Below are 16,750 nucleotides of genomic sequence, written 5' to 3' on the forward strand. Positions count from 1 at the left end.
AGAGCTCACCTAAAACATCCCTGTGCGGAAGTGGAAGGCCATGTTACCACTCTGCTTTTAGAGGTGCCTGTTCTGTGAATGCAGGAGAGCAGCCTTAGAAACAGCTTTGGCAGCTTTTTACTTTCCCTGCAGCAAAATGCCTAAACCACAAAGAAATACCGATGGCAGGGTCAGGTCTCTCCCTCATTCTACATGTTGTTAATAGTAACGGGTTAAACATAAGCCAAGTAAAGGCATTCACTGCAGTCTGTTGGACTGAGCTTGCTTCATGCCAGCAAGTTCATTACTGGTCCCTCTAATAACATCGCACTAAGTCAAGTATCTTAAGTAGTGCTCTGCAGAGGCACTGTTAAGCAGCATCTCACAGCCGACTGCACCACTCTGCCTTCCTACAGGAATAATCAACAACTGATGTCTCTTTATATGATGTTCCGCATGTACGTCCTCACTCCATTGCTGTAAAGTCTCCTGCAGGAAGACATAATTGAGATGTACCAAAGTAATTTAGGAACTCAGTTTGCCTGTTGTGCAGTGGCATATGTTATGCAGCACACAACCAGTAACAGTAACTTTTTTTTTAAGACCCTTGCCTGTGTGTGTGCACACCCCAGCCGAACCTACCTCTAGTACAGCTGCTTCTGGGCTGTGCTTGTGTCTGAAAAGACTGACACATCACTTTAACAGCTGGTATGAGCAGTGTTACAGACAAACTTGCAAACACTATTTTCTGAAGATTCATCACCTTTATGAAAAGAAAGTTTCTAATTAACTGAAATACAGTAACCTTTTTTTTTTTTTTAACAAAAGTTGCTCGTGGTATCAAAACACGCTGCTGAATCAACGTCTTAGAAAAAGTAAAAAAATAAAAAAGAAAATCCTAATCAAAGGGGTAGTAGTTTCATGTTTTCTTCTTTTCCAGCACTGTGGGAGGCTTAAAGATTTCCTTTAAATTCATCCAGACTCCTTTAGAATAAATATTTTTGTAAACAACTTGTCTGTCACAAGGTTGCAGTGTTGGATGGCGGGAACACCCAGATCTTCTGGATTTATGCCACTCATTGGAAGTTTGGTTGGTTAAGGCCAAATAGAGATTGAAACAGCAGTACGCACCCAGCAGAAGCGTGAGAAGAATAACAAACCCAAGCATGAGGACAATCCTAGGAAAAGTCAGGAAAAGGTGCTGCAAGGAAATAAAATAATAACTTGGTTACAAAGTTGGAGTCACGGCATTAGAGACAGTGCAACATCCCACCTGAAATGCTTGTCTATACACGTAACCTCAGCCCCAGAAACAAGGTCATAGCCCCATCCTCCCTCCAGCTCAGCAATGCTCCATTCCAAATTGAATCTTTGAGTAAAAGCATGCGGATTTCCAGAAATTTATTTCCTTTCAAAGCTTGCTAATAAGCGGGGGTATTTTCTAAATCCATTTATTTCTGAATGTTTATATTTTTGTACTAGAGAGTTTTTTTTATTATTTTATTAAAAAAATCATCAACGCAGAAGCACTGCAAAACTGCCAGACACAGAGGTCACAATCTGGTACAACTTCTGGTTTTGGTGACACAATACAGTTTAAGCAGCTCTTTGGTGAGTTAAATTCCAGCACTGGGGAATCTAAACTCCAGGCAGGTTAACGGCCCAGTGAGCATAAGCTTACCTGAATGAGAAAGCGAATCTCAACAGCCTGCTCTTGGCCTTGGTCATCAATGTAACTCCCATGCATCATATTTGTCAGCAGCACCACTTGGATGAGAAACGCTGCTGCGATGATCGCAATGGTTGCGGCTGTAACTGTCAGCGTGAAGAGGTAGAGGAAGAAATACCTTGCATTGAAGGCACCAATGCAGTTGTTGACCCACACACAGTGGTGATCGAAACGGTGTACACAGACATTGCAAAAACCTGATCAAAAGTGAGTGACAAGACAGCTTGGTTAGTTGGCTTTTAAGTAATCAATTTGATTTTTACACAGTTTCAAATAGCTATTCATCAAGAAAAAACAATGGCCGTGATTTAGGTGATAGTATTTTAAACAAATCAATGAATTTCAACCACTTACCCCGAAATAAACATTCAAAACAAACACGTGTACCTCATTTCTTCTTTTGTTCACCAACCAAGACTAGATCCAGGTTGGATGGGGCTTTGAGCAACCTGCTCTAGTGGAAGGTATCCCTGGCCACGGCAGGGGGTTGGAATTAGATGATCTTTAGGGTCCCTTCCAACCCAAACCATTCTGTGATTCTGTGACTTTGGCTTCTCTGACAATACTGCCTATTGTGGCATGTGAAAGTTAGAGATTGTATCTCCCTGCTTTATTTTAAGTGATGATGGTAACAGCAAGTTCTGCAAGAGAAACACAAAATCCTGAGCTCAGCTCTTGGCAGGCAATGACTTTTATTTCACCTCTAAATACTCAAATGCTTGCCTATCCCTGACCCAAAAGCATACCCTCAGAACTGGTCATTTCTGTGAGAATAATTAACTGCAAAATAGTTCTGTGAATGGGCAAAGGGCAGCTGTGATCTGGGACCCTGCTAAAAATGAACAAAATTCTATGTGTACTGAGTGGGGTAACAAAACAAAAATAGTGTGAACTGCAGTTACTGATAACGAACTAATTTGGGAGTACATTACTGTTATGCTTGCCAAGCAAGTTAAATTCTTACGACAGTGTTTGGATCTGGCTGGCTTCTCCATGTCGCACGTAGGGCACCGGATGCCTTTCTGAAATAACGCACCATCATACACATAAATCTTCATCAGTGATGCATGATTTGATTTTGTTATTGTACCTGTGAAAAACAAAAACGAGTAAATAGTAAAAGCATTGGTGCTGGCAACATTTTTTGGTTCCATTTTCCAACAGCCGCAGCCCGCAATCGGCATGAGCTTACCGGGATCGGCACGGGAGCAGAGAACGAAGCAGCCGATGTTCCCAGCCAGCAGCAGGTAGGGCAGGAGCAGGAGGAGGAGGTGGAACTCCAGCTCCCAGCAGTAAGGAAACACTTCCCACGTGTATTCAGCATAGACTGCCACCTCCAAGGCTACGTGCAGGACAGTGAACAAATGGCTTCTGCAACAGAAAGGGGACCGTCTGTTTATGCTCAGCATCCCAATTAATGGATCAAGTACGCTCAGGTGATCAGCACAGGCTTTCCAAATGCAATGGGACATCTCTTCTAGGTTTTTAGGCCAACATGGACTGCATATTGAGAGTGTTCTCTCACCCAATGACTCCTCTTCTTTGCACATGAACTCCTTAAAAAACGCCAGCTAAATTTACTTCCATTATTAGCATGTCCTCTGTATTTTTTTCTCTCAGTCAAGTACAGTCTCATAGTCCCTGTGTGCTGCCAAAATACGTCACAGCAATAGGCTACAAAATATTCTGCCAAAAGATATTTGCTACATGCTGCTCTGAAAGCAAAGAAAACCCCCCAATAAAAGGTAAATTTAAAAACCTGTAATATAGAGGAGCTGCAAGCAGCTGTTCTAAAAGAAAGCGTGGCAGGAGGTTACCAATGGCGAGCGCTGGTTCCAGCCTGCCAGCAGGCTGCAGCTTCTGCAAGGCAAGCTGCACAGTGCCTGGCATGCAGGCTGCTTTGGGGTGCGTCAGCTGCACCGCAGCTTCCAGCAGCCTGGCAAACCAACACCAGATAAGCCGTGTGTTAGGAGAGTGACTTCCATTACAGCTCCTTGCATGGTACACCAGTTGGCTGGACTTTCACCACCAGTTTGAAATAACTCATAAGAGGTATGTTCCTACAGCATGTCAAGATCTCCTCTCCTGCTCTCTCCTACACCATTTCTGTGCACAATCCAGTGAGATCCTGGTGATCTCTCAGCTGCAGGGCTGCAAGAAGGCTCCCTCAAGTGCTGCACCTCTGCGTGAGATGAAAAGTCTCTTGGTGAATGAGGTGATGCAGCGGGAGGGCGTGCCTGAAGGATCCAAGTGCCTCCAGCACCCCGCGTAAGCTAGCAGTGACAACTACACCAGGCTCATCAGATAATTGCTCTGTTGCTGACTGCACATTTGACAGTGAAACCACTCTCCTGGGCTGTGTTAACTAACACCAGAAGATCTGCACAGCAGGCGTCGGAACAACAGCAGTGTGCAATCGACAGCTGTAGACACCCCTCGAGTGCCTGGCAAACTGGAGCTGCCACCCCCAGGGGAAGGGCATTTAAGTAGTTCCCAAAGCAGATCTTAAAGTACCCGATTTTACAGGACACTACGAAATTCACCTTCATACAGCAGGTTGCACGCTGGCAGCTGTGCAGCTTCCCCTTGAGCCACCTGCACGTCCAGGCTGCTGGACTAAGACTAATGGGATCTGAGGGGGAGCAGGGATCACTGGCTCTGTCTACGCTCATTCCACAGCTGCCAGGGTGTTTGTTTTGTAATTCTCCTGTGGATGCAGCTTCCCACCAGTGTGACCGGCATCTGTTGTAGTGGAAACTCCTGAGCCACATTTTTTGTCAAATATGTTCACATATTTCAGAGTCCCATCTTCTCAACAGAAGGAACAGAAAGACAACAGTATGGCAAACCTTAAGGGAAATCTGTAATCCTCACCAAACATCCCTAATGAAGATGGAATATCTGAGGGTAACACCGAAAGCTCCGGTGGCAGCAGATCATCAATAATAATCAGAAACATTAGCAAAAATAATGTCAAAAGCATATAATAAACATGCATTACCGTGTGTGGAAGAGCCTGTGAAGCACCTTCTGTGTCACTCTCTGGAGCCGTGTGGGGATTACCAATGACAATACCTGAGGCAAATGAAAACACTGTTACTGGTACTGCACATCACTTCTGCCACAGGCACAGTTTAAACAAAAATGTAAGTCACCTCACCCCCCACTTATATATCCCTGTACCCGTACCACCAGGGAGGAAGCCCGTCTTTAGGGGATTTTGAGCTCCTAGGCAAGCAGTTGTTGGGGTTTCCAAAAGGGGAGCAAGGTTCTCTATTCCTGAAGCCCAGCAGGCACAAACAAATTTATCTGGGTTAATGTGTGAAAGTTATAAGGAGCTTTTAGCAGGTTAGAGACTGGGTCAGTGGCTGAGCAGGGGATAGAACTGAGCCATTTCTCAACTACAATATGCTCCATCAGGCCATCAGACAGATGTAAGCAGAGATAAGCAAAGAGATAAAGCCTGCTATCCTCCAGAAAAAAAAAAAAAAAAAAAAAAAAAAAAAAAAAAAAAAAAAAAAAAAATACACAAAACCACAAAGCAAAACCCCAGCTTCTTCAGCTACAGCCACGATTCAGCCTGATAGCTCCACGTCTGTCTGAGTGCCGTTTCAAAGCCAGGCAGACACAATGCAGAATAAAGCTGCCTGTCTTCATTCAGGGACATCCTCCGCAATAGGCTGTGACTCTGGGGTTGTTTGGCTCTGCTGTTCAGAAGATGACAGATCTCTATAGCAACACGCTGCTCCATCAGCGGTGGAAGAAATAGAGCAGCTGAGCCTATTTCTAGCAGACATGAAGAGAAAATATGCAGCCAGAGCTTTTTATCTTAGATGTGAAAGACCAGAAGGCAAAAAACATATGTAGGGTTGAGAAGATGTCAAATATTTCTCTTTTAACCGGTATGCCTCTTATCAGCAGCTCAAGTTACAAGCCTTTTTAAAAAGAGATTGAATAGTGCAACAGGAGACGCATTAGGCAACTAGACAGAAAAGCAACCTATCACACAATTGCTAAATCCAAATTTAAATGAACTGTGTGTTAATTACAGCCCTACATTGCACTGATAGCCTGAAACACCCATCATTCGCCCACTTACAGAACACCCATCCCTTGTGCTTCAGCCAGTTCTTACATCAAAGAAAAAAGCTCCTAGAATACGATTTGTGCTTGCGGTGATAACAGAGGTGTGAGGGAACGAGACCTGTGTCATGAATAAAAGCAGCCTGCGCAGCTGAGCCGCTGGTGGGTTGGAAAAGACTCGGGGGTGGAAGATGACTTGCCACAGAGCTAAAAACAGCTGTGCTGTGTGCAAGGGGTTATTTCTATTGCTCACGATGAATACTTTAAAGGGTGTTCAAGGAGTGCAGTCAAACAATTTCAATCCACTCCCAGGTTTATACACTTTAATTAATTACAGTCAGAAATTAATTTAAAATACAGTGTCTACAGAAACAAATTAGGACTACCTATGTTTATTTCATGCCTACAAGTATCAGTTTCATTTCTCCAAAAAGGGATGTTATAACACAGCAGCATTTTAGTTGCTGATTGCTACATGTTTCTTAAAAGTACCTATTAAGGAATGTGGCAAAATAATAAATTTCTCTGCACGGTGATCTGAGTGTCTATGAAACAAAATGGTAACACTAGGAACAAAAATCAATGTCTGTTTAGACTCTCATAAGCAGCACTAAATATTATTTACAACTTACGTAATTGCCTTATCCTTTCCCTAGCAAGATTGCTGTGCCTTTTTTCCCCATCCAGACACAGCCCAATAGGCAGAGAAATAAGCTAATGCCTTGTCAGTTCATTCCCTGCCTTTACAACAAAGCACCAACTCTTAATCCTCTCCTAAAGCTCCTAATTCCTTCACTTTCCTAGGAAACAACAGCCTGCAACATTATCACAGACTCACCTTAAAAGCCTCCCCTAAACCATTTATTACCAACTATAACTCTCTCCCTATTTTCATTCTCAGCACCTCCCCAGAACTTGCTCCCCTTAAGGGGAGCAGCGAGTACCACCAGCTGCACATCCTTGGGGCTCGTTACTGAGGAGCATCTCCCAGGTGAGGTGCGAGGCTGTCACTGAACAAGGGGATTTCAGCAGGGCAGGAAAATGTGATTTTGGCACGGCGAGATGTGCCACCCTGCCACCACCCCGGTGACCTGGGGCAGCCAGCCTGGCGCAGCAGCAGCAGCAGAGGCCACCCCTGGGTGCGGGCAGGCCGTGAGCAGGCACCTGGGCAGGGTTTTAGCAGCCTGAAGGACGCGGGGTGCTGCTGGCAGTGCCGGTGGGCATCCCCCTGGGAGCTGGGCACCCACCTGAGAGCTGCCAGTACAGGCCGGCCTGCACATGGCCACCCAGACCCACATTTTTATGCAGGAGACACACACCCTCGGACATACAATACTGATGGAGGAGGCCGAGAATCCAGGGAGGGACTGGGGAACCAGGACCAGCCCCAGGGGCACGACCCAGCCCCAGCCCCAGCCCTATCCCACCCGGCCCGGTGCAGCCCTACCAGGGCCCCACCGCCCTCGGAGGCCCTTGTATCCTGCTCACACCTGCCCCAAACCCTCCCTCTTCGTTCAAAGCCGCCCCCCCCGTCCCCTCAGAGCCCCCCCTGTCCCCTCAGAACCTCCCCCCCAAACCCCGTGGCCGCCCCCCGGGCCCTACCCGCGCCGCGCCGCCCAAGGCCCCGGCCGCGCTCCGCGGGCAGCCGCCGAGCAGGGCCACGGCTGCCAGCAGCAGCAGGCCCAGGTACAGCGCCAGCAGCGCCGCCAGCTCCATCTCGGCCCCGGCCGGCCTCGGGGAGGCTCCCCCGGCACCGGGAGGCGGCCCCCGGACGGGACTCGGCCGGGCCCCGGAGGGCGCTGCGGGGCCGGGGCCGCCGCTCGGAGCGCCCCCTCCCGGGCCCGTGCTGCGGAGGGGCCGGGGGCGGCCTGCAGGGGGTGCGGGGAGGCCCCGGGGCTGCTCGCTAAGGGGGGGAGGATTTGGAGCGATGCCCGCCCGGAGCCTGAGGGAGCCCCGAGTGCTGCGGCCCGAGGGGCACCGCCTGGAAGCGGGGTGCTGAAAGGGAAAGGAGGGGGGGGTTGGGGTAGTATGTGGGGACATGGGGTGACACGGTGACATGGGGTGACACTGAGTGACATGGGGTGACACAGAGCAGCATGGAGTGACACAGAGCAGCACAGGGTGACATGGGGTGACACCCAGTGACATGGGGTGACATAGAACAACACAGAGTGACACAGAGCAGCACAGGGTGACATGGGGTGACACAGTGACATGGGGTGACACCGAGCAACACAGAGTGACACAGAGCAGCACGGAGTGACATGGGGTGACACGGTGACATGGGGTGACACAGAGTGACATGGGGTGACACAGAGCAGCACAGAGTGACACGGAGCAACACAGAGTGACACAGAGTCACAGGCCCTTAGGGGCTGGAAGGCACCTTGGAGGATCCCCCCCGTCCAACCCCCAACACCCAGAGCTGTGCCCGCTGTGCCCCGGGGTCAGGGGGTGTCAGCAGTCCCCGGCCGGTCCCTGCCCGCTGCCCCTGAGCTGGCTCCGTCCCCTGGCCCTGCTCGGGCTGCGCAGTGCTGCTCATGAGTGGCCTATTGGGTTACTGTGCCGGGGCAGTTTGCCATAGAAACTCGGGCGGCTGCTGCCGCAGGTAACTGATCCAGAAGCTGCCTTGTGGCTGGGATGACTCTGCCAGCCCGTCCTCTGCGTCCCGGGCAGCCGCACCGCGGGCACCACAGGTAAGCCCTGCAGGGCGCTGGGGACATGAAAATAACTCGCTGGGGCAGGAGAGGCTGCAGATGAGGTGGCATTTCAGGAGGGGATCTTATTTTCCCTGCTAAGTTCTCAGCCAACAACACATCAAACTTGAGACTGAGAGGACATTCAGCCTCCATTTGCACAGGGGCACAGCTGCCCCAGAGCACAGCGCAAGGATCACCAGTGCTGGTGTGCAGCCCGGGGCACTGTGCTCTTGCAGGAGGGCACAGTGGAAAACTTTTTTTTTTTTTTTCCTTCTACTGTTTACAGCAAAATTTCTGCTCTGGGCACAGCCACAGACTGGGGACATTCGCTGCAACACTGCAAGTTTTGGTGTGAGGCTGTGTTTGTGTGGGCAACACACGGGGTCTGTGCCACGTCTGTGCACAGCCAGGGCTGGCCGTGCTCGGGGCTGGTGCTGTGTGTGGCTCCGTGGCCACCCGAGCTGTGCCCCGGGACAAAACAGCAGCAAAGGCTCTAGCAGCAGGCTGAGTCTGAAAGAGGTGAGGGTCATTCAGTCAAAGCGCTGTGAAAATCAGCCAAAAGCCTCATTCGATCAAAGTCTGATCTTCAAGAAAACCATCTTCTTGTTACCCACAGATTTAGCTTGGAGTCCCAGAACTAATTTCTTGCAAGGAGCAACACTTAGTCATTGTTTAAAGAACTCAAGTCACTTAGAAGTGGTGGGAAAGGAAGCAATGACTTCACTTGCTGAAAAAAAAACAACAACAAAAAAAAACTTTGATCATAGCTGTGTCTGCAGTTTTGTCTGTTGGGGCAGTTAGCAGCAAAGATCCCTGGTGTTTTGTAGCACCCACTGGGGCAGGCAGCACCCCCCAGCACCCGCACAGCTCCATGGCCAGGGGCAGTGCAGAGCACAGCACGCTGGCGAGGCTGAGATCCTCCACCACAGAGCACGTCCTTGCAGCTCCCTTTGTTAAGGTTTTGCCCATCCTGTGCCCTACAGCCCAGGTTTCTGGGAGGCTGCTCCCCTTGGCCCGGTGCCGCTCACCGAGGGGAAGGCAGGGTTGTTGTGTGGTCAGTAATGGGATGTGCTGTCCCTCTGCAGATCCCCAGCCCTGCTGGTGCCACAGCAGGACGTGTAATACCCTAAAACCTCTTAGTGTGCTAAGCCCCGGGATCCCTAAGTGCTGAGGAAGCAAAAGAGAAAATCAGAAATAGCAGCTTAATGGGGGAGCTGGTGGGAGCACGGGGCTGGGCTGCAAAATACTCCCTGCTGCGAGGAGCTGGTGGCCCTGCTGGGGAGGGAGCTGTCCCGAGCATCCACCCCGACGTTAGCCTAGACCCCAAATCCTTGCAGCATGTTGTGTACTGCTGGGCAGACGTGCACCACCAAAGGTTCTGGTTTTCCACCCAAATCTGTGGTGGTGGGGTCTGCCGGGTCTCAGGGCGCTGCGTCCCTGCTGCTTTGCAGAGCCCGTCTTGGGATTTGCCCCTGTGGGTAATGGATTTCCCTCCGTGTAATCTGTTTTACCTCCCTTCAGGCCCTAATCCCCCCTCAATCTGCAGGCTCAGGTCAGCACTGGGCACACCCAGGGCCAGCACGGCAAGAAGTCTGTGCGCGGGTCTGCAATGGGAATAAAGTCAGCAAGGACCGGGGGAACCAGAGGCAAGGCAGCCCTCTCGGTGTGCCTGGCCTCAACCCTGAGCACCTGGCAGGGCTCAGGGCTGGAGTGAGCAGCTGGGGATGTGGCTTTGGCCGCCTGGTGCAGCAGCCCTGCCTGGGGGCTCCCCGGCCGTCCCCCCCGTGCTGGCAGCCCGCAGGCTGTCCCCTGGGGTGGCAGCGAGGAGGCAGGAGCTGCGGGAAGGCAGGACGCGCTGCTGCGGGCCATGGAGGAGACCCCAGAACGCCCAGACCCCTTAGTGGGACAGAGCTGCACCCCACAAACACCCACCGGGCTCGCTGCTGTGGATTTCTGTGAGTGCTGTGGCAGTGGGACGCCGAGGTGGGAGGGTGGTGATGGTTGTTGGCTGGAACCTGGTGTCGCTGTCAGCATCCTGACAGAGGGCAGGGACAGCGGTAGCTGCAGCATAGTGCTCGGTCCTTTTCCATACTCCCTGGTGAGGTCAGTACTTCTACTGCCCTTCGTAACGCAGTCTCGAGCAGCTGGTGGTGACCACGGGGCAGGCTGGGGTTGTTGACACAGATTTCCGAGGTCGTGCTGTGTTCCCAGCCCATCCCCATCCTGCTCTCCAGCTGTCCCTGTGGCCTCTGCTGAAACAGGACACGAGAAGCATTTCATTCATCTCTCTGGCCTCCAGTAGGGTATAGGGCCGCATTTTCAGCACGGCTGAATTTTGGTCAGTGGGGAGAAGATTTCCCAGGTCTCAGAGGAGTGGGTCAATGGCTTTCGGTCACTCCAAACGGAGCCCTGCAGTGACACGGCAGCGGAGATGCCTTCGCTGTGCTGGCCTGAGCAGGGACCCTGGGCTGGGTGGGCAGGGAGCAGCAGCACTGGGTGAGGACTGGGACTGGCACTGGGGGCTGGCACCGGGGGCTGGCTTCGTGCCGTGCCATGGGGCTGGTCTGTGGCAGGGGCTGCTGCCTGTCGGGAGCAGCTGGGCTGCGTTGCTTTGAATCCTGATCTGAAGAGTGCGAAACTAAGGATGCATTGCTGAGGAATGTTTCTGAGTGATTATGAGCCTTCATAGTCCCCCTAAGATAACTTGCCCCGATAAAACAGTCTGGGTTTCATTTCTGTAAATGCTTAATGCGTGCTAAGTAACACAGGTGGAATAAAGGTGGGAATATAAAGCATCTTCAGGCAGCTAAGATGAAATGAAGTGAAACTCTGCATGCAAATTAATTTAGCAACTGTCAGCAGACAACAAATGCCCTCACACTCCAGCAGCATCAAAGGGCACCCAGGAGCGCTGCTTTCCTCTGCTGCAAGTGCTCCACGGCCATCAGCTGGGCTGGTCCTGCCCTGGCAGAGACTGCAGGAGTTTGGGACATTTAGCTGTGCCACTGTCCCTTTGAGCACGCTTCTCCCACTGCACCCAGAGCAGGTCCTAACCCACGAATTAACAACAAAGTGCTTTTGAAAATCCTCATCTTTGTGTTTCAGGGTGCTGTTGTCAGGTTAATGCTATACATGGGATGTTTTGGCCTTGGAAGGATGAAAGCTGTTTTGGGGGAAATATAATGAGAAGCATCCCTCTGGGGGCATTTCCTCCCCCGAGGAGGCATGGAGGAACAGCCCAATACAGCATCTACAGGAGCAGGCACTGGGAGCAGAGACACCCCACAGCCCCATCTCCCCTTTCTCTTGCAGTTGCAGCCATGCCGGCGACCAACGAGGGCTGGCCGGAGGCGTTCGGGTTCTCCATCGGCGGCCGCGGGCCCTGCTACGTCCTTTGGGTGGAGGAAGGCAGCAGCGCGGCGGCGGCGGGCCTGCGACCAGGGGACGAGGTGCTGGAGCTGGAGGGGCAGCCCGTCGCCTCGCTGGGCCGCCCGGCGCTGCTGGCACTGGCCCGGAGCTGCATGGCCGTGCCCCCCAGCATCGGGGTGCTGTCCCGCCTGCAGCGCGCCGACCTCCCCCCGGGACCCCGTGGCCACTTCGGCTTCCAGCTGGCGGGCGGCAGCCCCCCGCGGGTGGCCAGCGTGGCCCCCGGCTCGCCCGCTGCCTCCTGTGGCATCGCGCCCGGGGACGTGGTGCTGGAGGTGGACGGTGTGCCCGTGAGGTGCCCCGCGGCCGCCGCCGATTTGGTGGCCTCCTGCGGCGGGCGCGCTCTGCGCCTGGGGCTGCTGCGGCCTCAGCGGGACCTAGGGCACAGCGCCGATGCCGTGCGCCAGGAGAGGAAGCAGAAAGCACGGGAGTTCAGCAAAAAGGTAAGGCTGGGGATGTGGGGGCACCGGGCACCCCGCTGTGCCGTGGCCATGGGGGCTTGGGGCTGGATGAGTCTGGGCGCTGGGGGGTTGTGCTCTGGGGTTTGTGTTGCCGCTGTGCCATTGAAGCTCTTGGGGCTTCGGTGTGAAGAGAAGGGGCCAAATTCCCTGTGTGGCAGTGATTGCTGGAGGAATAAAGGGTGCTGCACAGAGCTTTGAGATCTTCCACATGCTCGCTCACTGGGCGCTGTGGGAGTCGAGTAGGAACCCAGGGGCAGGGCCCTTCCTGCAGCTCTCCGGCTGTCCTGCAGACTCGCTAGCTCTCATTTCCTTGCAAAGGGAAAACTGTCATCCTGATTACATCCTCATCGTGCTCCTGAAGGCTGCCTAGAGGGCAGTTTACCAAACATATCGCCTCTTGCTAATTATTAATTTGATCGTGGTTGTCTTTTAGTCTTTCTAATTTCCATTTCAAAGTAGCCTTTTAAAATACTGTTATGAAAATAACCAAGCTTGTATTTTTTGATCCCGAGCTAATAGAGGAACAAGGCATTCATAAAGAGATTCGTGGGGATCAGCCGAATCCCCTCTGCCAGCTTTTAAATTAAAGATTCACAAACAGGCGTTGAGGTTTGGATCCTAAGGTAGAGCACCGCGTGTGAAACAGATACCCGCTGATTACAGGAGATTAATGAGTGGGGGAGAGGCTGTTCCACGCTGCCTCCCTCTAGCGAGGCCACATTAATCCACGTAAACGTTTCTTGGCTGATCACAGGGGAGCACTTTTGAAGCCAGTGAACCGGTGGTGCTGCAGGCACCTTTTCCCTGCCAGCTGCAGCAGCCCCCGGTGGCGTGGTGGGGACCAGGCCGGCCGTGCTGCGCACACCCCTCAGCAGTGCCCTGCTGCCCAGTCCTGCCGGGCACGGCCACCGCAGGGCCACGGTGTCCCCACAGGCAGGGCAGAAGCAGGCGCGGAGCCACGCGTGCTGCTGGAGCACAGCCGGGATGGCAGGCAGCGTTCCGGAGGGACTCGGTGGCTCAGATGTTTCAAGCAGCTTCATTTTCATGTGCTGCAGAAAATAATAGAATTTGGGGGGGGGGGCCTCCCCATCATTGCCCTGCAGGCTCTGCTCTGGTAGGTGCCTCTGGTGCTGGCACTGGAGGCAGCACAGGGCAGTACCCAAGTGACACCATCCTCCTGGCATGGATGGGGGTCAGAGGGTGCCAGGGCTCACATTTCATGCATGCACTGCTTGCAGGTCGCTCACAAGCCTGGGGAATGGAGGTTTTCATCACCCTCCTACATCCAGCAGGGCTCCTGTTCTGTTACTGCCCGGGGCAGGACGGGTGGTGCTCATAAAAGGGCTGGAGTTGGGCTGCCCACACCAAGCATTGCTTGGGGCCATCACCAGAGGTGATAAAGGTGCTCGTGGTCTCAGTTTGGGTCGTTTCCCTTTGTTTCCTGCATGCTCAGGGACCAGCTGAGTGTGGTGCTGACACGAGCTGGGGCAGCGCTGCCCCGGTTCCTGCCGCAGCGAGCCCCTCAGCCCCAGCCCAGGGGGAGCTCAGCGGAGGTGGCCTGGGACCGAGCTCTCCAAAACACCACGTTCTTTGTCATCTCTGTGCTGGATCCAAAGACAAAAGCGTGCAAAGCCATCCGTGGGGAGGCAGCTGCCGCTACCGCCCCAGATTCGGTAACCTTGAAACGCCGGCTGCTCCGCGGCGGCTGTCACACAGCCAGTGGCACCCGGTGCCTGGGGGGGTGTCAGGGCGCCCGGGGAGCTCCCAAATGGAGTAAGCGCCTGGAATAAATGGCCCTTCCCCTCCCTCACCAAGTGCCTCTCCCCACGGGAGTGCTGGGCTCACAAGGTATCACCCCTTGGCTTGCTCTGCAGTGGGACACAACCAGCGCAGGGGACTGCAATGAGCTCCTCTCCTCCCACTGCTCCTCCCCACCTGAGAGCTGCCGAGGCCCATTCCATGGCCGATGCTCACACCTGAGTCCTCTCTGCCCACATCCCCACAGCCTCCAAGAGTTATGGGCAACACCACGGTGGGACCAGAGGCATGGGCACCTCTCCGGGCACACCGCGGGTACCCCAGGCTGATCCACCTGGCCAGCAGGGTGCTGCCCCTAGACAGACCCGTTTCTGCGCTGTGTGTGCCTCTGTACCACGCTTAACCTTGCTGCTCAGTGCCCCTTCCCCTTTGCTCCTGCTCCTGTGCTGCAGGTGGACGACATCCTGGGGGACCAGCCGGAGCTCAAGGAGAAGGTGTTCACCGTGCTGAAGCAGTACGCAGCAGAGCGCAAGGTGGAGTGCCTGGCCTCTGCCCTCTGCATGGTCCTCACGCAGGAGTCCCACCAGCAGCTCATCGACAGCATCAGGTACAGGCTGCCCAGAGCCCCCGTCCTGCTACACTGGTGGTTAACCCCTGGGGTCTGCCTGTTGGTGACAAGCAGCACGGCGCAGCAGCACTCACTGCCCGCGGGATGGGGGCACCCCCGGCTGCCCGGCCATCCCCATCCCTGCAGGGAGCAGTGCCCACCGAGTCACCAGCTGCCCCCGCCACGCGGGACGTGGCTCATTTTTCTGGATGTCATTTCAAATTAGGTGCAGAATGGCTGGTGATTATCCAGGAGCCGGGCCAGAAAATCAACCAGGCTCTGCAATTAGAGAGCTGCCGGTGGCTGAGGCTCCGCGTGGGGCCGGGGCTGCCTCGGGGCGAGCGCTGCCTGCAGGGTCTCAGGCTGTGCATGCTGGCAGAGCACAGCTCGGGGTCCCCAGCACCCTTTTTTTCCCTGCAGAACAGCCGTGGGTGGGTGTGCAGCCACTGCAGCTGTTGTGCTGCTCTTGTTGCGGCCAAGTGGCGCGGGATGGGGACAGGGCTGGTGCCGGTGCGCGGGCACGTGGTGGGGATTACGGCCAGGCTGAGACGATGGCCATTAGGGAATCAGGTCTCCATCTGGCCCCGCTCCGGGTCTGGCTTTCCAATTCCTGCTTTAATCAGTGGAATTGCAAGATATTACAGTTACCATAACAACGGCCCCGTGCTGGGGTCTCACCGCGCTTGCCGAGGTCCCGTGGAGGGGAGGGTGGGGGGAGCAGGCGGGTGCCATGGCCCACAGTGCTCCCTGCTCCCCAGGGCTCTGCCACGGGGCCCCCCCAGCCCCTGGCACCAGGAGCCCCTCGGCACCCCCTGGTCAGACCCCAGCCAAGGTAGCTTGGCTGTGGGGAGCCCAGCAGAGCTGGAGGCACTGGGCACTGTCAGCTGGGCGGTTATATGGCTTATTTTTTACCCACAGAAGGTGTTTGAATAAGTGTCTAAATTTCCCTGCAGACCCGAGCCCCTCTGCGGGGGGCACAGCCGGTTTCTTCCTGGGGTGTCCCTGACCCAGTGCTCCCAGATGAGAGGCTGAGGGCACGGCCAGACCTGGTGCTGCCGTCCCTGTCCCTGCCATGCACAGCCTGCCCTGATCCCACTGCGAGAGGTTAGCGCCAGGGCTGGGGCAGCACGCTCAGGAAATCAGGCAGCTAATCTCAGTTTAATGGAAATGAAATACTTAGCTTACGGAAAAGATTTACCCTCTAATCTTAATGAAATGAATTCAAGGGAAAAAATAATAAAAAAAAAAAAGTTGCTTTGGAAACCAGGTTTCCCAGCTGAGGATGTGCTGGTGGGAGGCACACACAGCTGTGTGTTTGCTGCTTGGGCATAACATGAGCTGCTTAACCCGCAGTCTGTCACCGAACAGGTTTGCTGCTGAGCAAGAGCTTTTAATGCTTTTAATAACTCACCAAAAGGTGGTGAGAGACTCCCACAGGCGCCGGGTGTGTAGGGCTGTGATTTCATTTGGGTTATTTCCCAACTGGGAAAGGGGCTGGGTTGTGGGGCTCAGGCTCAGCCCCCCCGGCAGAGCAGCCCCAGGCCCCCGTGGCTGTGCAAAGCCCAATCCTGCCCACGGCTACACCCACCAGCAGGGCAGGCAGCGCTGTGCACCCATGCACCAGGACGAGCCCCTCTCACGAGTGTGGGGCAGGCGAGGGCAGTGCCAGTGGCAGGGGCAGGGGAGGTGCTGGGGGTGATGCCGGGGTCCCCAGCGCTCTGTGCTGGCAGCCCCGGGCTCTGGTGTGTGGTGGTGGCAGTGGCAGTGGCAGTGTCCCACTGTGGGTGACTGTGTGGCATGCAGAGCCAGGCAGATGGCACATCCCCGTCCACCGCTGTCCTGGTGCTGGCCTGGCTGGATTTCCCCCTGCACCAGCTGTGTTCAGTTCTGGGCTGCTGTCACTCTCCTCCTTCTCGTGCCCCTGCCCAGGCTCCCCCAGTGCTCCCCGCGCGGTGCTGCTGTGCAGCGTAACCCAAGACCCCAGGACTCAGCACAAAGCTCAGAGCTC

At 54.2% G+C, this 16,750-nt stretch overlaps 1 protein-coding gene across 1 annotated transcript; it reads right to left on the minus strand.

The window, feature by feature from the left end:
• Positions 1-366: 366 nt before the first annotated feature.
• Positions 367-7,597, minus strand: ZDHHC4 (zDHHC palmitoyltransferase 4). Its single transcript, XM_082772062.1, has 7 exons — positions 7,394-7,597; positions 4,710-4,783; positions 2,901-3,079; positions 2,673-2,798; positions 1,661-1,905; positions 622-1,180; positions 367-468 (listed from the first exon to the last, which is right to left on the minus strand). The coding sequence occupies exons 1-6, from the start codon at positions 7,505-7,507 to the stop codon at positions 899-901; spliced, it is 1,020 nt and encodes a 339-aa protein (XP_082628188.1). The 5' UTR covers positions 7,508-7,597; the 3' UTR covers positions 367-468; positions 622-898.
• Positions 7,598-16,750: the final 9,153 nt, after the last annotated feature.

Source organism: Aythya marila, assembly GCF_965140915.1.
Source record: "Aythya marila genome assembly, chromosome: 15".
NCBI classification, from domain to species: Eukaryota; Metazoa; Chordata; class Aves; order Anseriformes; family Anatidae; genus Aythya; species Aythya marila.